This window comes from Indicator indicator, chromosome 10, assembly GCF_027791375.1.
Source record: "Indicator indicator isolate 239-I01 chromosome 10, UM_Iind_1.1, whole genome shotgun sequence".
NCBI classification, from domain to species: Eukaryota; Metazoa; Chordata; class Aves; order Piciformes; family Indicatoridae; genus Indicator; species Indicator indicator.
In genome coordinates, this window is record NC_072019.1 from 34979490 (window position 1) to 35006290 (window position 26801).

Sequence of the window (26801 nt, forward strand, 5' to 3'; positions counted from 1 at the left end):
CTGTCTCTAAGGGACTGAGAGCACACGAAACTGCACGTCAGTATCCCCTCCTGTCTGCACTACCAAGCGCACGCAAGCAGCGGAGCAGGCTGCGCACAGGCCTGCAGCTTTCACCGGCACCCCACCGGTATCGAGTAGTACCGGCGGGAGGGAGGCACACAGCCTGTAATATCACCCCCCACATCCCAGGCCCGCCAGCGCCGCCTTCCCCACAGCCACTCTCCGCCAGCCGCACCCCTCCCTCCCTGGCTCGCTCCCTCCCTCCGCCGGCGGCGGCTGGCACCCGGCTCTCCCCTCCCCCACCGCCCGGCCCGGCGCCCGCAGCCGGACTCCCCCTCCCCGCCGGGCCTGACGCCGCGTGAGGGAGGAGCAGGCCAGGCCAGGCCCGCCCCGCGCCCCCGCGGAGCGCTCCCCGCCCCGGCGCAGGGAGGAGCCGGCGGAAAGGATAGGCTGAGCGCCGTGTAAATAACCACCGCCTGCCGGCGCCGGGCCGCGAACGGTACCGCGACCGGCCGGCCCGTGGCGGGCCAGCCCCGGCTCACCTCTGCCTCCCGCGGCCCCCGCGAAGCCGCCCTCAGCAGCAGCGCCCGCCCGGCCCCGGTACGCCAAGGCCGCGGCTCCAGGCAGCACTGCGCATGCGCAGAGCGCGCTCTGGGCGGGGCGGACCCCCACGCGAGGGCGTGCGCGGGGGCGGGAGATAGCGCGAGCAGGGCTCCAGCGGCGGCCGCGCTGCTCCGGCGTTGAGACGTGCGTCCGACCCGCCACCGCCGCATGGCTGACGCACTGTGGCCAACGACCCGCCAGAGGCAGCTTCTTTGATCACAGCACGGGAGGTTCCACCGCAACATGAGGGGGAACTTCTTCACTGTGCGGGTCACAGAGCACTGGAACAGGCTGCCCAGAGAAGTTGTTCCTTCCCAAGCCCTGGCTGGATGCACTCCTGTGTGACCTGTGCTAGATTCTATGGTCCTACTCTGGCAGGGGCGTTGGACCCGATGATGTCCTGAGGTTCCTTCCAACCCCTAACATCCTGTGATCGATCCTTGGTATCAGTCACTCAAAGAATGGGTCAGGTGAATGACAAATGGCTTCAGTCTTTACTTTTTTTCCTGGTAGCAAAGAGTCTCCTTTCATTCCCCTATTCAGCCTTGACTGTAAACTGAAAGCTCCTTTTCATTTTATCATTAAGATCATGTTTTAATGATGCCTTTGTTACTCAAGTCACTGAAGAAAAGCCCCATAAACTGCTGGTCTTAATGAAAAAGCTCCTTAGCCTGAGTAGTGATGCACCTACTCACTTTCAGGTTCATAGACTCACAGAATGTTAGAGGCTGGAAGGGACCTCCAGAGATCACCCAGTCCAACCCCTCTGCCAAAAGCAGGATCACCCAGGGTAGTCGACACAGAAATGCATCCAGGTGGGTTTTGAAAGTCTCCAGAGGCTCCACAACCTCTCTGGGCAGCCTGTTCCAGGGCTCTGTCACCCTCACTGTAGAGAAGTTTCTCCTCAGGTTAAGGTGAAACCTTCTGTGTTCCAGTTTGTATCCATTGTTCCTTGTCCTCTTAGTGCACACTACTGAAAAGAGCTTGGCCCCCTCCACTGGACACCCACCCTTCAGATATTGAGAGACACTGATCAGACCCCCTCTCAGTCTTCTCAGGACTGAACAGCCCCAGGGCTCTCAGTCTCTCTTCACAGGGAAGATGCTCAAGTCCCCTAAATCATCCTTGTGGCTCTCTGTTGGATTCTCTCCGTTGGTGTCTCTCTTGAAATTTGGGAGCCCAAAACTGGACACAGTATTGCAGGTGTGGTCACACCAGGGCAGAGTAGAGGGGGAGAAGAACCTCCCCAGACCTGCTGGACACACTTTTCTTGATGCACCCCAGGATGCCATTGGCTCTCTTGGCCACAAGGGCACATTGCTGTCCCACGCAGAACTTGCTGTCCACCAGCACTCCAAGGTCTTTCTCCAGAGCTGCTTTCCAGCAGGGCAGCCTCTAACCTGTCCTGGTGCCTGTCGTTACTCCTCCCCAGATGCAGGACCCTGCACTTGTCCTAGTTGAACTCCATGAGGTTTGCCTGCACCCAGCTCTCAGCCTGTCCAGATCTCTTTGGATGGCTGCACAGCCTGAGAGGTTGTCAGCCACCCCCCCTCAGTTTTGTATCCTCAGGAACTTGCTGAGGGTGCACTCAATGTCCTCATCCAGGTCATTGATAAAGATATTGAACAAAACTGGACCCAGTACCAATCCCTGGGGAACACCACTGGCCACAGGCCTCCAGGTTGACTCTGTGCCACTGATGACAACCCTCTGAACTCTGTTGACAAGCCAGTTTGCAACCACCTCACAGACCAACCATCTATGCCACTGAAAGGGGACCCCATTACCAAGAGACACAGAAATACTTTCCAAACAAACAGTTTAAAATGTTTAAAGCGCTTCGAAGTAAACGTTTGATTCTATAAAAAGTGCTTAAATTCAATTCTTTAATGGAAGCATTTGGGGGGGCGGGTAAATAATGCATTTGCTCTTTCCATTTTATCAACAATTAATAAAAATAGACATTATTAAAAACATTCATACACCCTACAAAAATAAAACCTGTGGCCTCACTCATCCTTGAGCGCGTAGGTGACGTCGTCCTGGCTGATGTTGAGTCTCACCCGCGCCTGCAGGTACTTACTGCTGGGCTCCACCAGCAAGATCCTGCAGGCACCAAGTCTGCAACACACTGCCATGACCTCCGACACCGTGGGGCTCTGCATGCCCTCCACCCTGCACAGCACCACGTGCTGACGGTACACCTGCCAACACACAAAGCACACAGCATGGTCACCCCCTGCTCTGCACAGCACCCTGCACAGCACCACGTGCTGACGGTACACCTGCCAACACACAAAGCACACAGCATGGTCACCCCCTGCTCTGCACAGCACCCTGCACAGCACCACGTGCTGACGGTACACCTGCCAACACACAAAGCACACAGCATGGTCACCCCCTGCTCTGCACAGCACCCTGCACAGCACCACGTGCTGACGGTACACCTGCCAACACACAAAGCACACAGCATGGTCACCCCCTGCTCTGCACAGCACCCTGCACAGCACCACGTGCTGACGGTACACCTGCCAACACACAAAGCACACAGCATGGTCACCCCCTGCTCTGCACAGCACCCTGCACAGCACCACGTGCTGACGGTACACCTGCCAACACACAAAGCACACAGCATGGTCACCCCCTGCTCTGCACAGCACCCTGCACAGCACCACGTGCTGACGGTACACCTGCCAACACACAAAGCACACAGCATGGTCACCCCCTGCTCTGCACAGCACCCTGCACAGCACCACGTGCTGACGGTACACCTGCCAACACACAAAGCACACAGCATGGTCACCCCCTGCTCTGCACAGCACCCTGCACAGCACCACGTGCTGCTGATACACCTGCCAACACACAAAGCACACAGCATGGTCACCTCCTGCTCTGCACAGCACCCTGCACAGCACCACGTGCTGCCCATAGACCTGCCACACACAGCACAAGTCTTTCTCACCCCCTGCTGCAGTCCCTTAGGCTGAGGTGGAAGAGCAGCTTCCTTCCCTCCACACTTCTGGGAGGGGAGAAACTAGCTCCAGGCTTCTCAGATGGAACCCACACATCCTGCTGCTCCCACACAAGCTGGTAGGACTTAGGAATCAGCAATTCCAGGCTACAGTCTCCTTCTTTATATAGCCCCAAAACAAAACAATTAACCACTTCCCTTGTCTGCAATTTTAGAGCCTGATGATTTTATCTGTTACTACACCTCTTCTCCCCAGACTACGTGGACTGAAGTTCATCCAGAAGATTGAGCTGACATACAACTAATTGCATACCAATGCACTCAGAAGTGGCACTCGGGCCCAGTGAGAAGTGACCACGAGTCATACTGACTACAGACACCCAGCATTACAGCCTGAAAAGGCTTTTAAGCCCTGGCCACAAATCACACAGCCTGGTAAATCCGTGACAAGAACCACTTGGGGTCTCCTGCTTTTCTGTTTGGGAAGAGCAGAAGAAAACCCTTTTGGTGTTAGAGGAGAACTAAGGGGAAGCGTAACACGATTGTAACCAAGAATTCTTTGGCATTCCAGAACAGACTGCCCAGTTATCTGTGCAACCAAGTGATGGACGTGTTCAGGAGTCAGTAATGGAAAATCCAGGCAGAATTCTTACTTACAGAGCTGGAGAATCAGTGAAACCTGTCATGTTATAAAAATGTTTACAGCTAGATGTTTAAGGATTATCATTTAGCTTCCATAGTGTGAATGTGGGTGAAGAGTCTCCCCAGCTCAGCTGGTGCCAGGTGTGTTACAGGTCTACTAAAAACCTGAAGCTCCTAGTGCCACTGCTGAGAGAGCCACTGAACCAACTCCCAGTTTTCCTCCTTCAATCACCTGCCTGATATTTTCAGGTTCTCTTTTCCCTGTTAGATAGCAGGGCAGGTGGAGGCATGCAGTGTTGTCAGATGCAGACCAAAGCCAATGATCCAGATCACTGATACCAACCCAGGAGCAGGTCTTGCCACTTTTCAGTCCCATTGCACAACAGGTGGTAGCATTCAGTTTGGCTCTGCACCTGGCCTACGGCAGCCATGCCCCAATTCACCTTGCCATCGATATTGTTGTCCATCAAATCTTACCAATGAAAACCCCAAACAGTGAAACATTTACACTTTTGTCTGATCATTTTGACAGTGCTCCATTGTTTCTAAGAGGAAAAAAAGGAAAGGAACCCCCAACATGACTGTACCTGTTGTACTGTTGCCTCCTCAACGCCTGCCCTTCGAAACTCTGCCAAAATTGCTTTCAAAAAGATCTGTTCATGCAAGGAGGCATTCCTGAGTATCAAAGCAAAACAGACCAAACAAAAAAAAATATCAGCCTGTAAGTTTGGAATTCATGAAACATCAGGAAGAAGGCTGCAATAGAAATTGCTTGGTAGCCACATATTCAGCTGTAGGGTATTTTTCTGCCTGAGAGGGGTATTTATGTCAACTACCCATGAAACTCTGGCACCACAATCACCTCATTTCTCTTCCTCTCACCTCTCTCTGCTCTGTCCCTGAGCACAGCATTTCATCCTACACATCACACATGTTCTGCAGTGTGTTTACATTAACATTGAGGCCTGGGGGCCTAAGCAGCACTGTAAAAGCAATCTTTACACACCCAGCAAAATAATGTATTTGCACCCCTTAGTGCCCCCTTCCCTGCTGAAACAGCTTCTCTTCCTTTTGACTAGAAACTGGTACATCACTTTACTAGGCACAGCTGTGTACACTGAAGGGCAATCAAATTCCTCTTATGTTTCCCTCAGGAAAACCTTCTGGAAGTCCTACCAGAATCTATGTTAAAGAAAAATCATCCCAAATTCTTGCATTCTGCTCAGACCTCTGTGCCTGCATCTGAACAAGCAAAGACAGTGGCATAAGGCAAGCAGCTGTGTAGAGGGGAACAGCTCACCCTTGAGGACCCAGTGCCCACACTATGCATATTTGAGTATTTTTTCATTAAGTCTAGCTCAAACTCACAGAATCACAGAATTAACCAGGTTGGAAAAGATCTTTGAGAGCATCAAGTCCAACCTATTACCCAACACCATCTCATCAACTAAACCATGGCACCAAGTGCCTCAGCCAGTCTGTTTTTAAACACTTCCAGGGACAGGGACTCTACCACCTTGCTGGGCAGCACATTCCCAGGGCCAATCACTCGTTCTGTGAATTTCCTCTTAACATCCAGCCCAAACCTCCCCTGATGCAACTTGAGACTGTGTCCTCTTGTTCTGTCACTGGCTGCCTGGGAGAAGAGACCAACCCCCACCTGGCTACAACCTACCTTCAGGTAGTTGTAGAGAACAATAAGGTCTCCCCTGAGCCTCCTCTTCCCTAGGCTAAACCTTCAACTCCTCACAGGCCTTGTGCTCCAGGATGCTGACTAACCAGCAGTGTTTGTAGTTGTGGGCTCCTGAGTATCTTTCAGATTTAGTTCCAACTGGAAGGAACTCCAATGTGTACTTGGGAACTGCTGTTCAGTAAAGTCAAGGCACTAATTGGAGACAACTAGGACACTTCAAAAGCCCCCTCTTGATCTGAGCTACCACAGTAACATGGAAACATCCTGCATAAACTTTATATAGTGTGATTTCTATGCCTTTGTTTCCTCTTTAACTCCTACTGTGTTCCTCTCTCTCCTAACTGTTCTGCATCCCACTTCCCCAAGGCAGGACGCACCAACCTGAATGTGTTTAAAGGTCATTTACATGTGGGGATATGGTATAGAGGTTAACTTGGGGGTTCTAATGGACAGGCAACTGAATAGGAGCCAGCAGTGTGCCCAGGTGGCCAAGAAAGCCAAAGGCATCCTGGATGGGATCAGAAATGCTGTGTCCAGCAGGAGCAGGGAAGGGATTGTCCCCTGGGACTCAGCTCTGGTGAGGTCACACCTTGAGTATTGTGTCCAGTTTGGGCACCTCAATCCCAGAGAGATGTGGAGGTGCTGGAGCCAGGGCAGAGGAGGGCAAGGAAGCTGTGAAGGGCCTGGAGAATAAATCTGATAGGGAACAAATGAGGGAGCTGGACATGGTTAGTTTGGAAAAGAGGAGGCTGAGGGGAGACCTCATGGCTCTCTACAACTACCTGAAAGGATGTTGTAGAGGCTGCTGCTGGTCTCTTCTCACAGGTAATTAGTGATAGAAGAAAAGGGAACAGCCTCAAGCTGTGACTGGGTAGGTTTAGACTGGACATTAGGAAAATTTTTTTCATTGGAAGAGTGGTCAGGGATTGGAATGTGCTGCCCAGGGAGGTAGTGGAGTCCCCAAGCCTGGATGTGTTTCAAGGTGGTTTGGATGTGGTGCTTGGGGCTATGGTTTAGAGGTGACCCTTGTAGAGTAGGGTTCTGGGTTGGACTTGGTGATCCTGAGGGGCTTTTCCAACATGAAAGTTTCTGTGAATGTTTGTACAGCAGGGTTAATGGTGGGACTTGCTGATCCCAAGGGTCTTCCCCAACCTGAATGATTGTGATTCTGTGGATGCTCCAAAGGGTGCTGGGGACAGACTGAATGGTTTGAAAAGAAGAACTCAGTGAAAACCATACAAAAGTGAGGAAATTCCTCAGATATGCTCTTACCTGATTGCTTTTACATAGGATGATGAAAACATTTCATCTATGGCTTCTGTCACATGGGCCATCCTGACTATCTCAGGGGTTGTCTTTTGGCTAGCAAACTCACAGATCTCAGTGGCCCTCCTGCAGATATCGAGGCAGCGCCTTGCATCACCAGACAGTGCTGCAACCTGGAAGGAGGAACCAGGAGAGCTTAGTAGAAACACTTCCTACAGCCTGAGGAAAGAGTTAGCAAGAAACAATAGAGTAAAAAAATCCCAACAACCCACCCACAAAACCAGGAGAGCAATACTATTGTAAACTGAGCTGCTGGAATCCCAGATTGTAAGGAATGATCTCACAGACCAGAAGCAACCCTCCCACACCCCTCATCTGGCCAGCACAAATTCAATACTGATTTTTCTTCCTGTAACCACAGAAGTCAGGTTAAAACACTAAGAATCCAGGAAGTTCAGTTCACCACCACATTTCTTCACAAATGTCATCAATAAAGACCCTACCACAGTCCAGGTTCAGGTAGAGGGAAAAACAAACAAAACAAAAAGGAAGAGGTTGCAAAAAACTGCTCAGATTTTCCTAATACTCTATGAGTATGGAATACACCTAGTGGCTCTCAAAGAAACATCTGGGATAGAGAATTTACAAGTATCTGAAAATGTTCAGATATCTGGGATTTCTGAAACTAACTATTCCTTCAACCCCCAGATGGGGTTTACAGCTTTCCTAAAGTTATGAACATCCCCAGACAGTAGTGGCCTTGCTTGCCCAGGAGATGCTGCTAGCACATGAAAGCTCTCCAGTCCAGCTGGAGTCAAGAATGAGAAACCCTTTAGAAAACCCAATTGAGAGTTATTCTTCTGAAGAAAAACCACACCAGAAAACCCTGCAGATCATTCAGTGTGCCAAGTCATCGCTGTTCTTCTTACAAAGAGGTGGCTCCACCATAACTGAACAAATGCTTGTGTTTACTTCTGACATGTTTGGGAGTGATCTTTTAGTCCTGTAGAAAATGTTCAGGCATGCCATTGATGACAGATGTGCTAACATCACTTTAAGAGATTATTTGACAGGGCTCTGGGCAGCCTGATCTACTTGGATATGTCCCTACTGACTGCAGGGAGGTTGGACTGGATGACCTTTGGAGGTCCCTTCTGGCCCAGACCATTCTATGCTTCCTGCTAACATAAGATATTAAATCATGCATACATCAATCGGAGAAGCTGCTGAGAAGTCCAACTTGTTATTTTTTTATACAACAGCATTAAAACTGGCAACAAAACAGGTGCTATCCACTATGCCAAGGCTTCAAACACCCTGAGGAAGAAAATGAGGATGGCTGTTTCCCCTGTTACTGCCATAACTGCCTGGTGGCTCCTTCCAAGACCATCCAGTGGTTCTCGTGGTACCAAACACTGGAGGAAGCTGACATCATCATTGATGTGGTGCCTTCGGTTCTCAGGATGTCCTGCTGTCTTCTCAAAGCAGGTGGAAAAAGCAAGACTACTGCTTTGGCAATGTTTCCCGTGACAACACCCTGCATACCTTACAGAGAGCTTGTATGATCCACTACTGGCTCCTCGCTTGTCCCCAGTACAGACCATGGAACCACAGAGCCAAGCCTGCCCACTTACAAGTCATGCCCTGCTCTGAGCAGCAGGACACAAAGGGCTCAGCCCTGGACTGTGCTCACCTTCCTGGAAACCAGCTGAATTGCATCCTCTTCAAATGCCTTCGTGCTGTGCAGCCTGGATGAAATGATTTGCTGTAACTGTTTGTAGGTGTAGGGCTGAAAGGACATTCTGGTGAGGCCCTGCAGGAAAGAACACAATACAGGCAGTGCTTGAAAACTCTCAGCTGCTCAAGCACAGCCTGCATAGTAAGTTTTAGTTTCTGATAGGAGCAACCTCTCTTTCACAACCTTCCCTTCCATGAGGGATGCTTTAATCAACTCTTCCACTTTGTGCAATGAATGTGCAAATCCACAACACTCTGACCAAATCCCCACTGTAAGGCCTGAGGAGCAAGTGCTGCAGCTATGAGCATTCAAAGTGCTCTTACAAAACTCAAAGTAATCAGAGCCACCCAACATGAAACTCTTTTGATTATAAGTCTTCAGACTGTTTGCCAACACAGTAACAGAAGAATCTGTGAAGGAATATTCACCTCCTTCAGCAAACCTGCACACAGCTCTACAGTCCTTTAATGGCTGCCTGTTAGCAATCAGCCAAGAATTACATATCCTCTTCCGGATAAAGCTAGTAAGAAGTGCTTCCAGATGAGGACAACCCATGTGAGAGATGGGGCACAGCCTTCCATATTCTACAGAAGGCTTGAGTTCTGCATTTTGAATGCAGACTTCTCTCTTGTGACTATAAGGACTCAGCTGACCTGCAGGCTTAGTGGGTGGGAGAAAGCAACTGACACACTTGGAACTATTTTTGAGCCACAGAAGGAGGCAGAGCATTGGTTTTGACCATCACTTTTCAGAGCAGTGAAGAAGAGGTGAGCTAGGAAAATCTATTCAACACAGAAACAACCAACTTTCTGTCCAAAGATACTCAGCAATCTACCAGCAGGAGATGGAAAACAGGGAGAAGGAACTAGGTGCCAGGTAACTGCCTGGAATGAAAAGGGAAAGAGGAAGGGAAACCAGAAGAGAATTCTTCTGAATTCTAGAGTCAACAGTTTAACCACAAAGTTATTTGATTATACAGATCTGCAGGTATCTGCTATACAGGTATCTGCATTCCTAATTGATTCCTACAACATTTTACTTCCACAGCATAGCATCTGAATAAGCAAGCTGGCTCCTAAAGTTACTTTGCTCAAGATCTGTGTGTTCATTACCAGCCCCAAGCACTGTTCAGTCTCTGATGGAACCAGCCCTACCTTTCTCCTGATTACTTTCAACTGCACACAGCATTTTAATCTGTTTTCATATTACAGCATAGCAACAAAGCTGCTAGGACATACCAGCCTGCTGGCTACTCTGTTCATCATTATTCTCTCTGGCAAGTCCATGGTGTTGGCAATGGCCAAGATGATTAACTTGGAGTGCTTTTGAGTGGGCCAGTCAAATAAATTGTACATCACATTCTGCTTCCGGGTCCAGAGAAGATCGAGCTGCAGGGACAGAGAGAGAAGGGTCAGGCTGAAGAGCAGCCTTGTTACTCACAGTACCTGATGGGGGCTGAGAGCTGGCTCTGCCACAGAAGACCTCCTGTGTGGTTCTAAGCAAGCTGCCTCTGCTCTATTTCCTGAATGAGGGCTCTCATACCTCTTGTGGAAAAGCACACTCCTACTGGCTGCTTGAACTGTGTTCATCACAGCAGTGATTAAACAGCTGGAGCTCTTAAAGGCTGCTGTGAGGAATTCATACAACATTAAACAGGGAGCTGGGGGTGTTCAGCCTGGAGAAGAGGAGACTCAGAGGGGACCTTATCACTCTCTACAGCTACCTAAAAGGAAGTTGTAGTCAGGTGGGGGTCAGGCTCTTCTCCCAGGCAACTTGTGACAGGGCAAGAGGGCATGGGATGAAGCTGTGCCAGGGGAGGTTTAGGCTGGATATTAGGAAGCACTTCCTGACAGGAAGGCTGAGGAGGCACTGGGACGGACTGCCCAGGGAGGTGGTGAAGTCACCATTCCTGGGGGTCTTCAAGCAAAGTTTGGCTGTGGCACTTGGTGGCATGGTTTAGCTGATGTGGTGCTGTTAGGTCATAGGCTGGGCTTGGTGATCTCAGAGGTTTTTCCAGCCTCAGTAATTCTGGGATTCTGTAAACAGGAGTAAAAGACCCTTCATGAGAGAGCCTGGATTATCTTAATAGCAAAAAGTAGATGTACATTTGTTTATTACTAAACATAGCACAGTCAAGATGTTTTAAAACTTAATATGACCTATTTCACTGAGTTTTCTCCCTGGAAAAGTAGCAGCAGCCAGACAAAAGAGAGCTGAATTCTATGGTATTTAGGACTTGACTACACCTCATTCAGTGAGTTAGACCAAGCCAAAACAACACCAGAGTGAAAGCCAAGGCAGTAAGGCAACACAATACTTGTCCATTTAAATTCAATTCTCTAATAGGGCTGAGAGGAACTATTGGTGTGTCTTCTAAGTTTATTTCTTTAGATCACACATAATACACTCTAAGAGTGTGTAATTTATCTTTTTCCATACTCCAAAAACAATCATTTCTTATGATACTTTAAGAATTCTTTGTCTCACCTCATCCACTATCAGCACTGTGGTCTTCCTCTTTGGTCCTGGTGTAGTGAAGAGTTTTGCCAACAGCACTGCAGCATGGGTTGCTGTCACCTTCTGGCCTGTCAGAAACTGGATGAGGATTGAACAATGTTGCAGGTTAAACCACACTGAGATCCTGGAAATGGGAAGTTAACTTCTGTTTGCTTTTTAACTTTTCTCTACTAATCAACACCAAGCATCTGGATTTTCCTATGGGGGGAAGGGAGTAAACAGCAAAAAAGTAGCTCATAAGGCACTGAAGTCTACCAGAAACTGTCCAGAAAGGAGCTGTGCTGAATGCTGAGTCAGTTGTTGAGAGTCAAGCTGTAAAGCAAACTGGAGTCTGTATTTGAGAATGGTATTTGGCCTCCAGAATCCATTGCAAACTGACCTGACATTTCCTATTTGTTAAACAAAGCAGAGCATGACCATAACCTACAATCTACACTTCTTTCATGTTTCCAGTTCAGTTAGGACAGCCTGAATCAGTCACACAAAGCAGTGGGATCCCAGAGGATCCTGATTCTACAGCCCTGGACCTGCACATCAAATCCATGAGTGAGCGGAGTGCCTCGAATGCTGATGTACTGAGGACCTGATGGCAAAGCACAAGATCTCTTATTTCAAACCAGAGGCCCTGAAGAGGCTTTGCTTACCTCTAGTATCTGCACATAAGCTTGGTGAGGGTCAGTCAGCTTCATGCCATTGATCTCCACAGACTGGAATGCTGGGAGCTCATCATTCTCTGCAGCCTGCTGCAGGGAGCGAACCACCTCATGAACAGTGGCAGTTTTACCTGTGCCAGGCACTCCAGAGATGTACATGCACCTGCAAAGGAGAGCACCTGTCAGCAGCCTGAGCATTAATGGCCTGCAATTCCTGGCCTCTAAGACCAGCCTGGAACACTGCTCTGCCACTTCAGGCAATTCCCTTTACCTCAGTTGCTTTGTTTGCAAACAGGGACACATAACAAAGAGAATCATGAGGGGTTTTACTATTGCAGAGGCAATTGACAACAGCAAATACTTTAGAGATGTCATTTACCTCTTTTTAAAAGTGCTTCCCAGACATCCAAGATTGACTAGTCACATGTTGGTGTTTAATTAGGAACTATAAAAAAACCCCAGCAGCCCACATTATTTCTATGTAGAACCCTGCCTAAGGAGAAAAAAAAAATTAAAAATAATCAACTAGGAACTTGAATTCAGCCTCCTGATGGTAGCTTCTGAAGTAAAAGCAGGGTAGATTGTCTGACTGCTGTTTTGCCATGGGGAGATGTGACCTCGGTTACAGGGTCACAGGGTGTTAAGGGTTGGAAGGGACCTCAGGAGATGCTCAAGTCCAAGCCCCCTGCCAGAGCAGGACCATAAAATCCAGCACAGGTCGCACAGGAACACATCCAGATGACTCCACAACCTCTCTGGGCAGCCTGTTCCAGTGCTCTGGGACCCTCACAGTGAAGAAGTTCCTCCTCATGTTGAGGTGGAACCTCCTGTGCTGGAGTTTATATCCATTGCCCCTTGCCCCTTGTTGCATCTCAGGGTGCCTGTCCCCTCCCTCCTGACCCCCAGCCCTCAGATATTATAAACACTTAGTAAATCCCCTCTCAGTCTTCTCCAGACTAAACAGCCCTCAGCCTCTCCTCATCAAGCAGTGCTCCAGTCCCTTCAGCATCCTTGTAGCCTTCCCTTGGACTCTCTCCAGCAGATCCCTGTCCCTCTTGAACTGGGGAGCCCAGAACTGGATGCAATATTCCAGGTGAGGTCTCAGCAGGGCAGAGTAGAGGGGGAGGAGAACCTCCTTGGATCTGCTGGACACACTCTTCTGAATGCACCCCAGGACCCCATTGGCCTTCTTGGCCACCAGGGCACATTGCTGTCCCATGCAGAACTTGTTGTCCACCAGCACTCCCAGGTCCTTCTCCACAGGGCTGCTCTCCAGCAGATCACCTCCCAGCCTGTCCTGCTGCAGTTTATTCTTCCTTCCCAGGTGCAGGACTCTGCACTTATCCTTGTTGAACCTCATTTGGTTCCTCTGTGCCCAGCTCTCAGTCTGTCCAGCTCTCACTGAATGGCTGCACAGCCTTCAGGTGTCTCACCCAAGCCTCCCAGTTTGCTATCACCAGCAGTCTTGCTGAGCAGACACTCTGTCCCCTCATCATTGTCATTGATGAAGATGTTGAACAGTCTCACCAACACACTCACCCTCCTGTTCCATCAATAAGTTTGCTTTCCACAAAGTTGTAGATATCATGGAATTCTTCCTCACGGCAAGGCAGAGACTCTGGGATGGCAGAAACATGCAGCCTTTTGAGTAAAAAGAGAGAAAAGAACATTGAAATAGGAGCTCCAAGGTTTGCATTCTCATAGTTCTACCTGAAGGGCCTCCCTGAAACAGCCAGGTGCTTCACCTTTCATAGCTGCCTGTAGTAAATCTCTCTCTGAACACCAACATCAAGCATCCCAAAAAAAAAAATAGCCTAGCATCTCTGTCTGTGCTATTAAGTTTTAAGAGGACTGTACAGTCATCCTCAATGTATCACTAGCATCAATATGCAGCCATAAAGTTTTAATTTAAAAAACAAAAAAAAATTAAGTCAATGCAGAGGTAGCAGAAGAGGAGAGACCACTAAGAGGAAACTGAAAACCTGAATCCCAGTTGGAGAGATGCAATCAGTCTTCTTTCACTGTTAAGATTCACAATGATTCCCATAAAGCATTTTCACCCCCAGGAGGAGACAGGTCTGGTACCTTGACAATCTGAAGTTAGTAAGAGAAGATCTCTGTTTTTCTGCTGTTGCACACAACACAGACAGATACCTAATCCTGCAGAACTTCTGTGGCCTGGTTACCATAACTTGACATTGTAGGAGTAGGACTTGGAAATGCTGCTGGCATTTGGGCACCCCCTGCTGTAGATTCACAGATGTTCTGCTCTCAGAACACCGTGCACTTGTACCTGACTCTGCCAGGTTACACTCAGCCCAGGAGGGGATGCACTGAAAAGAACCTAGCCCCCAGGTGGGCAAAGAAACCTCACCCAGGTGGGCAGAGAGACTTGGCAACCCCTCTCCCAGGGGGAGGGGTCCCCAGGTCAAAGTCTACTCCCCACTCCCCCTTCTTGTCCGCCAAGTCTATTTAAGGGGAGACATTTCCTGGCTCTCTCTCTTGCCCCTGCCCTTGCCTGCCTGAGATGCTGTTGCTCTAACCAGGTGGTGGGGTCTGTTCCATGCTGCTCCAGACTCCTAAGGACTGCATCTAAAGAGAAACCACACTGCATTCAGAGAATCTTTTGCCAGCTGCACCTGGTTTTGTATCTATTTTTATTTACCCTTTTTCCTTATACTTTGTAACCTTCCTTTTACTCAAATGCTTTTTATACTTTGTTAAGTTTACCTTTTTACTTCCACATGGATTTTAGATTGTTTCTTTTGCAGGTTTACCTTTCTTTTCTCCTGCCTAACTTGCTTTCTCCTACCAGGTAAAAAGGGAGAGGGGAGGCAATCTAAACCTGTTCCATTTGGGCTCCTGGACTCTGGGAAAGCTTAAACCATGACACTAAAGTATTCAGCATGGTCAAGATGGCATTTCCCTGGATCAGCACAGCCTGCTGCTCTGCACACCTGGCACAGGAAGGTGAGTTCTTCCCCTGGGCACACGTTACCTTAGCCTGGCTTCCTCCAGGACACTGCCTGGTTTCTGTGCCGCGTGGCTGCGCCTGGGGATTTCAGGAGTTGCATTCCGAGGCGTCTTGGGAGTTCCTGGTAAGAGCTGCAAAGGAAAGGTACAACCTCAAACAGATTTTCTACAGACAGCACTTTCCACTGGAGACTGATTGTCTGCAAGCTTCACAAAGTCAGCTTAAGCACAAAGACTACCTGGGGATGCCAGAGTGCAGATGAAGGGAGAAAGTCTTGACAGAGGGTATCATCAGACAAGCCTCGCTCTCTGCTCTTACTGAAGGGAAAAAAAGGAACTGGAAAGGAGATGGTGGCAGAGAGTTACCCCTTTGAACTGTCTGAGGAGTTCTGAAATCACAGAATCAACCAGGCTGGAAAAGACCTCAGAGATCAAGTCCAACCTATTACCTAATACCTAACACCTCCTGACAACTAAACCATGGCTCCAAGTGCCACATCCAAGCTTTTTTTTTTTTTAACACCTCCAGGGACAGTGACTGCACCACTCCCTGGGCAGGACATTCCAATGGCCTGTTACTCTTTCTGTGAAAAACTTTCTCCTCACCTCAAGCCTAAAGTTCCCCTGGTGCAGCTTGAGACTGTGTCCTCTTGTTCTGTCACTGCTTGCCTGGGAAAAGAGACCAACCCCCACCTGGCTACAACCTCCCTTCAGGGAGTTGTAGACAGCAATGAGGTCTCCCCTGAGCCTCTTCTCCAGGCTAAACACCCCCAGCTCCCTCAGCCTCTCCTCACAGGGCTGTGCTCCAGACCCCTCCTCAGCTTTGTTGCCCTTCTCTGAACACCTTCCATCATCTCAACATCTTTCTTGAATGGAGGGGCCCAGAACTGGACACAGGACTCAAGGTGTGGCTTAACCAGTGTTGAGTATAAGGGTAGAAGAACTTCCCTGCTCCTGCTGGCCACACTATTCCTGACACAGGCCAGGATGCCATTGGCTTTCTTGGCCACCTGGGCACACTGCTGGCTCATGTTCAGCTCCTGTCAACCAGTATCCCCAGGTCCCTTTCAGCCTGGCTGCTCTCCAGCCACTCCGACCCCAGCCTGTAGCTCTGCATGGGGTTGTTGTGGCCAAAAGGGTTAATGGTTTTCAGAAGTGCTGTGCCACAAAGTGATCTGGTTCTTAGGAAAGAGCAAGCAGCTAGAAATGGATCTAACTTCATTGTTCAAACCACAAAAGCCATACAGCACCTTAACAATCTTCTTTGTCGTGCTTACAAGTTCTAGCTACACCAGCTTTTGCATAAGCATAGTAAAGCTTAGCCACTGACAGCATGCACCTGCCTATGGTGCTGTAGTTTGGTAACTCATCTCCACCAACAGCCAGGACACTGTCAGACACTGCTGGCCACTCCTGGCCATGGGAGCTGTAGTGCATCCCTTCTGCCTTGGTAACCACCTGCACACTGCGAAGCTTTCAAGATCCAGGACAGCTCTGCTGCCAAGCACAAAGCTGGGCTTATGGCTTTCTGCTACTACCTATCAGCCTGCACTCAAAGACCACACAGAAACAGAACTAAAATCTCAGTGCACAGCTTACAATACAAGTAAAAATGGGGCCCAGAAATAACTTCATCAGTTTGTTTGGGTCCAGCCCAGTCCAACATTTTCCCCATTTTCTGGTTAACACGGTCACAGTCTCACAGTATATCAGAGGTTGGAAGGGACCTCCAGAGATCATCAGGTCCAACCCCCTGCCAGAGCAGGATCACTTAGGGCAGTCTGCACAGGAATGCATCCAGCTGGGTTTTGAAATCTCCATAGAAGGAGATTCCACAGTCCCCCTGGGCAGCCTGTTCCAGTGCTGTCACCCTCACTGTAAAGAAGTTTCTCCTCATGTTGAGGTGAAATCTTCTATGTTCTAGTTTGAACCCATTGTTCCTTGTCCTATCACTGTGCACCACCCAAAAGAGCCTGGCCCCCTCCACTTGACACCCACCCCTCACATTCACAGCACACAAGTGCTTCACACAGCTCCATGACTGACACATCACAGATCATTAGAATCAAGGCAGTATTACACTAAAAGCTAAGGGGCTCAGATACTTAACTGTGCTACACAGGCACCAAGCATCCAGACAACTGGCTCAGAGGTAATAAGCTCTTTTTTTTTTTTTTTTTTTTTTTAAATGGAACCTTACAGTTTTCTTTGGAGTCTTTGCAGGAGTGTGAACCAAAGACTTCCTCGAAGACAGTGGGGTGCTGAGTGTTCTGCTTCCTTTAGTTTTCTTTGGTGGTGTGCAGAGCACATCATCCTCCTCTTCCTCACTACTTGAAGAATAAGAGCTGTCTGAGCTAGGCAGAAAATCCTCTTCCTTGTCCAACTCCAGTGCATTTAATATGCTGCAAGGAACACAAAATACAGTGGTTTTAAAGAACAGATACAACTCCACACACTACAAAGTATCACTTGCACATTTTCAGCTCTTTCTGTAGTTAATTGCTACCAGCCCAACATATTTTCTGCTTCACCTAGTCATCTGCCATGGCTGTTTCACAGACTGACTCAAAGGCAGGCAGCTTTCTGATGAACACCAGGAGTCAGCTTTACATCAGTTTTCACTCACACTGCAACAAAGCTGTGCTTCTAGAACCATTTGCATTGCAGTGTTAAGCTGGGCAAACTCTCAAGGCTTGAAGCCACCAACAGCACTCTGAGAAAGGTCTCCTCGATGGTCTCATTGATGAGGGGACAGAGTATCTGCTCAGCAAGACTGCTGATGATAGCAAACTGGGAGGCTTGGCTGAGACATCTGAAGACTGTGCAGCATTTCAGTGAGAGCTGGACAGACTGAGAGCTGGGCAGAGAGGAACCAAATGAGGTTCAACAAGGATAAGTGCAGAGTCCTGCACCTGGGAAGGAAGAATAAACTGCAGCAGGACAGGCTGGGAGGTGATCTGCTGGAGAGTAGCCCTGTGGAGAAGGACCTGGGAGTGCTGGTGGACAACAAGTTCTGCATGGGACAGCAATGTGCCCTGGTGGCCAAGAAGGCCAATGGGGTCCTGGGGTGCATTCAGAGGAGTGTGTCCAGCAGAGCCAGGGAGGTTCTCCCCCACCTTTGCTGAGAGCCCTGGGGCTGTTTAGTCTGGAGAAGAGAAGACTGAGAGGGGATTTAATAAATGTTTATAGTATCTGAGGGCTGGGGGTCAGGAGGGAGGGGACAGGCACCCTGGGATGCAACAAGGGGCAATGGATATAAACTCCAGCACAGGAGGTTCCACCTCAACATGAGGAGCAACTTCTTCACTGCGAGGGTCATGGAGCACTGGAACAGGCTGCCCAGAGAGGTTTGTGGAGTCTCCTTCTCTGGAGACTTTCAAGCCCTATCTGGATGCATTCCTGTGTGACCTATGGTTCTGCTCTGGCAGGGGGGGTTGGACTGGAAGAGGTCCAGAGGTCCCTCCCAACCCCTGACACCCTGTGAGCCTGGCTGCAGCGGTTACCTGATGTGCTCTGCGATCCGGCTGCTCGCTCGCTGTGCACAGGCGCGGCGGGAACGCGGCGTCAGAACGAGGCTCTGAGTGTCCAGTTCCTGATGTCCAGTCACGCTGTAAAGGAGGAGCACAAAGCTGCCTGTGTGTCCTCCTGGCATCACATTTACAACCATCAAGAGAAGGCTTTCAAACATCAGGCTGCCAGTGTGTTCTTGTTCAGCTATTTACAGACTGGCCTGGGCATGGATGCTGGCAGCAAAGCTTCCCCTCTCTTGTGCTCTCTCTCCAATAGATCTTTGCCAAGAAAGCCAAACCAAACCCACCAAAGCACTACAGAATGTTTGCTGTGGTTCATTCACAAAGATTTCTATAGCAATGAGTGTTTCTGAATAGCTCTGTGAAGCAGCTGAGGAAAGGTGCTATGCCTAAAGAGAGACCCTGAGTCCCTCCAAACCAGAGCTGTTAGCTGACCTGTGACCACCAGTGACTGCACGAACTTTAGCTCCTGACACAGCTCTGATGTGGGCCCTTATCAGCATGATACCAGTTTGCACCCTCAGCAGGCAACAGCAACCATTTCCCCTTGCCTGATCAGCTCTGACAGCTCTGCAGGTCTGCAGCTTTCCCTCACTTCTGAGTCCAGACTCATTCACATCATGTGCTCTTGTGGCCAAGAGAGCCAATGGGATCCTGGGACGCATCAAGAAAGGTGTGGCCAGCAGGGCTAGGGAAGCTCTTCTACCTCTCTACTCTGCCCTGCTGAGACCACACCTGCAATACTGTGTCCAGTTTTGGGCTCCCCAGTTCAAGAGAGACAGAGACCTGCAGGAGAGAGTCCAACAGAGATCCATGAGGATGCTTAAGGGACTTGAGCATCTCCCCTCTGAAGAGAGACTGAGAGCCCTGGGGCTGTTTAGTCTGGAGAAGAGAAGGCTGAGAGGGGATCTGATCAATGTCTATCAATATCTGAGGGGTGGGTGTCAAGTGGAGGGGGCCAGGCTCTTTTGGGTGGTTCACAGTGACAAGCCAAGGAACAACAGGTTCAAACTTGAACAGAGAAATTTCACCTCCACATGAGGAGAAGCTTCTTTACAGTGAGGCTGACAGAACACCGGAACAGGCTGCCCAGGGGGGTTGTGGAGTCTCCTTCTCTGGAGACTTTCAAAACCCAGCTGGATGCATTCCTGTGCAGACTACCCTAAGTGATCCTGCTCTGGCAGGGGGGTTGGACCTGATGATCTCTGGAGGTCCCTTCCAACCTCTGATACACTGTGACACTGTGAAGGGCACTGAGCAGTGTTAAGTGCAGCTGCATCAGCAGCCAAACCACTTTGCCACACACCACCACTGCCACACTGAAGGGACAGGGGCTCCCAAGAGCAGGGGTTTCACTTTGTTTGGGTGTGGGAGTTTGTTGTCATTTGTGATTTTGTTGTGTGGGGTTTTGCTTTGTTTGGTTTGTTTAAAGAGGAAGAAAACTAACACCATTTTCTTTGGGCATCTCTGATCTTCTTGGGCACTTCCTCATCCCTACCAGTGGACCCCTTGACTGTTAACACAACTTCCCTGTTAGTTCAAAGGACACAGAGGGACTAATGACTTATGGACAGTTCTCAGAAATTCTGATAGGTCTCCCAATACCACCCAAGTGCCTTTATCTTGTCAATGAAAAGAAAATGGGCTTTGGTTGGGTTTCCTTTGCTATACAGCAAGTGACAAAACCAGGGTGCAGGTCTACCAAGTGCTGCACCCACAGCTTTCCTCTTTGAAACAAGGAGCACAACTGTTTGACTTCCAGCAACATCTTATACAAGGAAGTCTGAACCCTTCTCCTCCTGCCCCAGCTTAATGTCATTTATCAAGGCTGTGTGAAGAAAAGTGACCACACCTGAAGGTTAGATTTCTCCAGAACAACAGCATGAAGCACACAATTCTCAGAAGGCGGCTCATGAGGCCAGCTGCACTCCTTTCTATAGCTCCCCTTATCTCAGCAGTATGACAGTGACTGCAGGGACATATTTTTATCCCTGCTATGAGTACAAACCACAATGATCAATATGGCTTCAATTCCCTTTCATGATTCTGTGATCCTGGGCAAGCTGCCATGAGTGACCCTGCTTTAGCTCAGATTCTATCATCCTACCACTGCCATTTCCAACCTCTTCTCTCTGTTCTTGTAACCATGTACTGCTTGGGCCCATTCTTAAAGCCAACTTCTCTTTCAATCTCCCCCATCATTCACTCATCTCCAAGTTACACATTGCCAGAGCTTCACCACAGAGCACTTCTAATTGAGACTACCCCTCTTCTCCCAGAGATCACCATGGGCCAAAGGTGCCACACAGACTCCATGTGCTGCTCTCCCCCCAAGTCTTTCACTGATGTGTCAGAACACTGCATCAAAACAGACAGCATAAAAAGGCCATCACTTACCAGTTAGAGTCATCTTCCTTATGAGGATCCTTGGCTTGCTCACTGAAGTCTCTGACCTTAGGGTAAGGAGATAGTTGTCTGGAATCAGCAAGACAGCCCCAGTGCTCTGCATCACCACATGTTGACTTGGGCTTTGCATTGGTGCAAGGTACTTTTGATGGGGAGCCTAAAATGCCAGTGAATTGCACTTTTCTTTTGGTGGCTGATGGCTCTGACGGTGCTACAGCATCACAGTCATCATCCAAAAGTTCCAAAACTTCACATCCCAGGAGCCTGCCTTTAGATCTTGTGGGACCTAGGAATCAGGAGCAAAGTGAACTTTTGTTAGGCACCAGCTATGGTCTGGTTAACCTCCAGAAGACATGGTACAACTGGCTGTCATTTAAACGAAAGGGGAAGGCTTTACCCTCCAGGAACAAGGAGCTGAAAGTGTGCAGGAGGCTCATACTTCCTCTGAGATGATGACTAAATAGAACACAAATTGATTTTTCCAGTTTTCTAACCTGCCTCCATCAATTACTTCACTCAGGCTCCAGTCTGAAAGTATGACACATGAGGTAGGATCAAAAATGTGCTTATCCAGCCAGACCAGTGCAAACATTCTAGTGCAGCACGAGCCAGAGGATGAAAGTGAGACGCTGAGGTGAAGCTAGGCTGCTTGGCAGCATTTTAGCCAACAAGCACTTTGATTGGGACTTGCCAGCCTCCAGGTAAGTTGGGTATAAGCAGTACTGTTGCTTGAAATAACAGCCATGAGCATCTGCTGCACCCAAAGGCTTGGGCTAAGCCCACAGCCTGAGTAAAGCAGCTCATACTACTGATGTTGAATATTAGCAGTTTGTACTACCCAGGATGAAGCAGCACAAAGCATTAGATTCCCAGCTCCCAGATTTTGCCATGTACATACTGTTTAACTGCAGCTTCTTCCTTGCTGTTGGAGTCCTGATGCCATTAGCCACTCTCTGGGAATGCCTGTCCTTAGAGAGGGAAGACTTGGAAGCAGAATGTTTTGATTCTATTTCCAGCTCCCCATTCCTTGGGTTTGTGGCACTCTCAACAACACTCTTCACCTGCTTTTTCAGGGGAGAAACAATGTCTGAAGCAATCAATGAGTCTGAAGAGTTTGGGAGGCCACATCCTTTCTTGTTAGCTTCTTTCAGCTTACAGAATGTGTCACAGGACAAGACCTTAAAGCATTTCCCATCCCATGACTGTTTTACATAGAAAGTTTGTTCCTTGTTTAATGCAGCAGGTATTTGCTCCCCCAGATGTAGAGGTATTACCTGTAAAAGCAATAAAAAACAGAACACACAGCTTAGCATTTGCTGTTCATTTAGCATTCAGCTATTTTGCACTCACAGGTGACTGGAATCCACGCAGTCCATCACACAGTCCAGCACCTCCAACCAGCTTTACACAGGCATGACTTCAGTGCACTACAAGACCCCCATCCACCTTACTTCTCTGCATGCAAATCTCTAAGCTGGCTGCCAAACCAACAAATCATTTTGGGATGGACAAAAGACAGAACACATCAACAGTTTTCAACTACCTACCCTCTGTTAGTGGCACTGACAAATAAACCAAAGGGTGGCTGTCAGTGGCTCCATGTCCAAGAGGAGGCCAGTGACAAAGAGTCCCTCAGGGATCAGTGCTGGGACCAGTGTGGTTCAACATCTTTGTCAGTGACATGGACAGTGGCATTGAGGCACTCTTAGCAAGTTTGCTGATGGCACCAAGCTGTGTGGTGCAGCAGACACACTGGAGGGAAGGGATCCATCCAGAGGGACCTTGACAGGCTGGAGAGCTGAGCCCAAGCCAACCTCATGAGGTTCAACAAGACCAAGTGCAAGGTCCTGCAGCTGGGTTAGGGCAATCCCAAGCACTGATATAGGCTGGGCAGGGACTGGCTGGAGAGCAGCCCTGAAGGAAAGGCCTTGGGGGTGCTGGGGGATGAGAAGCTCACCATGAGCCAGAAGGGAGCACTTGCAGCCAAGAAAGCCAACTAGAGCCTAGGCTGCAGCAAGAGAAATGTGGCCAACAGGACAAGGGAAGTGATTCTCCCCTTCTACTCTGTTCTGGTGAGACTCCACCCAGAGCACTGTGTCCAGTTCTGGAGCCTCTATTACAGGAAGGATCTGAAGGTGCTGGAACATGTCCAGAGAAGGGTCACAAGGATGAGCAGAGGGCTGGAGCTCTTCTGCTATGAGGACAGACCAAGGGAGTTGGGACTATTCAGTCTGGATAAGAGAAGGCTCCAAGGAGACCTTCTTGTGGCCTTCCAGTATCTGAAGGGGGCTACAAGAAAGCTGGGGAGGGACTTTTGAGGGTGTCAGGTAGTGATAGGACTGGAGGGAATGGAGCAAAACTAGAAATGGATAGATTCAGATTGGATGTCAGGGAGAAGTTCTTCCCCATGAGGGTGGTGAGACACTGGAACAGGTTGCCCAGGGAGGTGGTGGAAGTCTCATCCCTGAAGGTTTTTGCAGCCAGGCTGTATGTGGCTGTGAGCAACCTGATCTATGTGAGGTGTCCCTGCCCATGGCAGGGGGGTTGGAACTGGATGATCCTTGAGGTCCCTTCCAACCCTAACAATTCTATGATTCTATAAACTGGTTATGTGTGGGAGGGAATAAAGCTGCTGCACTGCTCTATGGTGCTGCTCAAATGGTTTCTGCTTCTTTCTTCCCTCCCGTGCAGAGGGTTGCAGTACGTACCATGGTGCTTTTAATAATGCTCTCCACAGCTATGTCAGTGTCATAGCCAGGAACCTGATCCAGAAACACTTCTTTGGGAGAGATCTGCCTCTTCAGAAGCTTGCGTTTGTTCTGCGGTACCTCTGAGATCCGGGAGAACCACTGCACAATGGCGTGCTTCTGCTGAGCACCTGCAAAACCACACAGAGCAGTGAGCAGAGCGGGTGTGGGGCATTGCAAAGAGCTGTTACTGCAGCTGAGATGCCACCAAGCACATCCTCCCTGCACCCAGGGGAGAAACCATCTGAGAGAGACTACAGTTAGCATTTTCCGAACTCGACTGAAATGTCTGAGCTGAGACATAAGGATTCAGGTAACACCTACAGAGGGTCTCAGCCACAAAATACCTGGATCACCACCTCACTATCACAAGTGAGGAGGTTCCTCACTCACACAATGTGATCTAATCAAACCTCACTGAACCAAAAGTGACAAAGGAGGCATTGCAGGGCGTTATTTGTCGTGTCAATGCTGTTTCACACATAAGCCAGAAGCAGTCGTTCGCTCACAAACCAGAGAATCCTGCTGCTGAAACAGCATGGGGAAAGTCTGAATAAAAGCTCCAAGTGAATTGTGGAGAGTTCAGAGAAACATTTGGAAGATAGGACAAATCAATAGTAAGTTATTCCCTACATTTTAAAGGTCTTAATCTCTGAATGAACACAAAGCCACATCTCTTTAACATTTGTTAAAGATAAGACAAAAGGAAGATCTTGCTTTCAAGGAGTTTCATGCTAGTATGAAAAGAATACCCAGTTATGTCACAACAAATGTACATTAGGAAATAAAAAAGCTGGACTGATAGGTATTTATGTTTAAAAAAACCTCTGATTATGATGATGCCCCCAAACAAACACCAAAAGCTGCTCAAAGAAATCAGACGCAGCTAATGAGTAGTTTTGAATTCAGACTCAGCCAGTTTTTGTGTCAATCCTCTTCCATGATTTTGTATCTCTTCATCTACAGGCAAGGGACAGAAGTGGTGAGCCCTCTTTATTCAGCCTTGCACCTTTCTGTTCCATTACCTGACATCTGATAAGATGCAGTCCCAGGAGAGCAGTGATTATGCTCTGTTTGGATTCTCCAGTCTCTGAATAAAGCACGAGCTCACACTGCCTCCTCAAGGACCACTCCTTTTAAATTGGGCAACTAAGCAAATAAACTGGGGCTGTCTAGCCTGGAGGGTGGGCGTCAAGTGGAGGGGGCCAAGCTCTTTTTTGGTGGTGTGCAGTAATAAGACAAGGAACAGTGGATACAAACTGGAACACAGAAGGTTTCACCTTAACCTGAGGAGAAACTTCTTTACAGTGAGGGTGATGGAGCCCTGGAGCAGGCTGCTCAGGAAGGCTGTGGAGTCTCCTTCTCTGGAGACTTTCAAAACCCACCTGGATGTGCAGACTACCCTGGGTGATCCTGTTTTGGCAGAGGGGTTGGACTGGATGATCTTTGGAGGTCCCTTCCAATCTCTAACGTTCTATGATTCTATGATTGTAAGAATTTCACGTCTAAGTTCTCCATTTATCTGTCAAGGCTAGGTGAAATGAGCCATCTGCCCTGAGCACCTGGGGAGAATATGAATACAGCTGCAGCAAAGACCAAAGCCGAGTTTCCTGAGCAAATGAGGCCACTGCTATGGTGGGAATGCTAACTACCTCAGCATGAAATAACCAACTCCAAAACACTTCACTATTGCTCAGATAGTAAGTTAATATTTATTTCTCTTACCATCTTCATACAAATCCAGGAGCTGTGCCACAAAAGGTTCGTCTGCGTTCTCCCCTTCTACTAAAACAAAATCACCGAGCTGCACACAGGTTTCCTTTCTGCTTCTTTCTGGTGTAATAAGGATGCCCCTAGGAAGTGGCACAACCATGCAGTTAACAGGATTGCAGCCTTCACCAACTCCTGTGTCACTAAAGCTGATGGCCTGGCAACTTTACAAACAGCTGCACCCCCTCTTACAAAGCTTACAGCTTGGCTCCCCAGTTGAAAGCTTTCCTATCTGCATCAGTTAGGCAGCTAACACTCACTTACAGATTCAGTTAAATGTCTCTGTTTATACAATTCATAACTCAAGAGCTGTGTAATGCTTTTGTTACACATACAGAGCCTCACGACATGATGCTCAGTATCTGATTCTCACTGCCTGTCACATTAGTCTGCCAGAAAGGTAAAGCAACCTTCTTTGTTTGAGTTTCCCCAAGCAAGCCAGAAATAAACATTATTTACCTGTACTGGAAAGTCCTCAGTTTCCTGTCGGAGCTCATGGGTTTTCCATACCAAGAGTGAATAATTTTTCTTTGCTGCTGAACGTTCATGATTCCCAAACGAAAACTAAAACGAACAAGCAAATATCTTCATACTATTATTTAAAAATAGAACCAACAAAAGAGTCAGGATGGCCGAGTACACAGAAACGTCACCAATCCTTCCCGTGTGAGGAGCCTGGCATGCACCATTTGTTCACAAGAAGGCTACCTAAGCCTCCAGCCGCTGCTGCCCTGCGGGAGGAGGAGAACGGTGTCCAGCAGCGGATTGTGCCTCAACTCTATTTTTCACGCCCAGCCCTTGTCTGACACATCGCATAGACATACCATCCCCTTGCTACCGGCCACTTTGCCCATTCACAGAGACGGTTAACAGCTATTGCCTGCCTACCACCAGGCCCTGCCGCCCCGCCGTGCTGCTCCGGAGGCTCGGCCGCCCTTTGCACAATGGCCGGAGCATGCTGCCGGCCGCTTCAGGAGCTCGTCTCGCTGCTTGCCGCCCAGACCTCACGGCGAGCAGGCGAAGACCATATGAACGTTTCGCTTATGCTCCGTTGTTATAGTTCTCTTCCTTTTTCTCTTCCTAAATACGACGTTTAGGCCTGGAAACAGGCCATAGTGCTGCTTCCCCCCTCGCTTACCTCAGCCTATCGGCTTAGGCGGAGCTCAGCAAGGGCTCTGCCTCAGGGTGCCCGCTCCACACTACGGGATGCTGCCTACGGGGCCATGGGGTCGGAAAGCGCCCTTGGCGCAGCTGGATCGGGCCCGCAGAGAGACCCCGAGGCCCCCGCCGCC

General features: G+C 49.0%; 1 protein-coding gene across 1 annotated transcript; it reads right to left on the reverse strand.

Annotated features, from left to right (window-relative positions):
* Positions 1-2612: 2612 nt before the first annotated feature.
* On the reverse strand, positions 2613-26057 carry ORC1 (origin recognition complex subunit 1). The gene is made up of 16 exons (XM_054384409.1): positions 25969-26057; positions 25465-25592; positions 23701-23870; positions 21891-22266; positions 20984-21278; positions 18560-18664; positions 17257-17458; positions 15082-15188; positions 13623-13724; positions 12075-12246; positions 11401-11508; positions 10152-10301; positions 8869-8988; positions 7182-7348; positions 4804-4891; positions 2613-2807 (listed from the first exon to the last, which is right to left on the reverse strand). The coding sequence occupies exons 1-16, from the start codon at positions 26055-26057 to the stop codon at positions 2613-2615; spliced, it is 2574 nt and encodes an 857-aa protein (XP_054240384.1).
* Between the last annotated feature and the right edge of the window lie 744 nt (positions 26058-26801).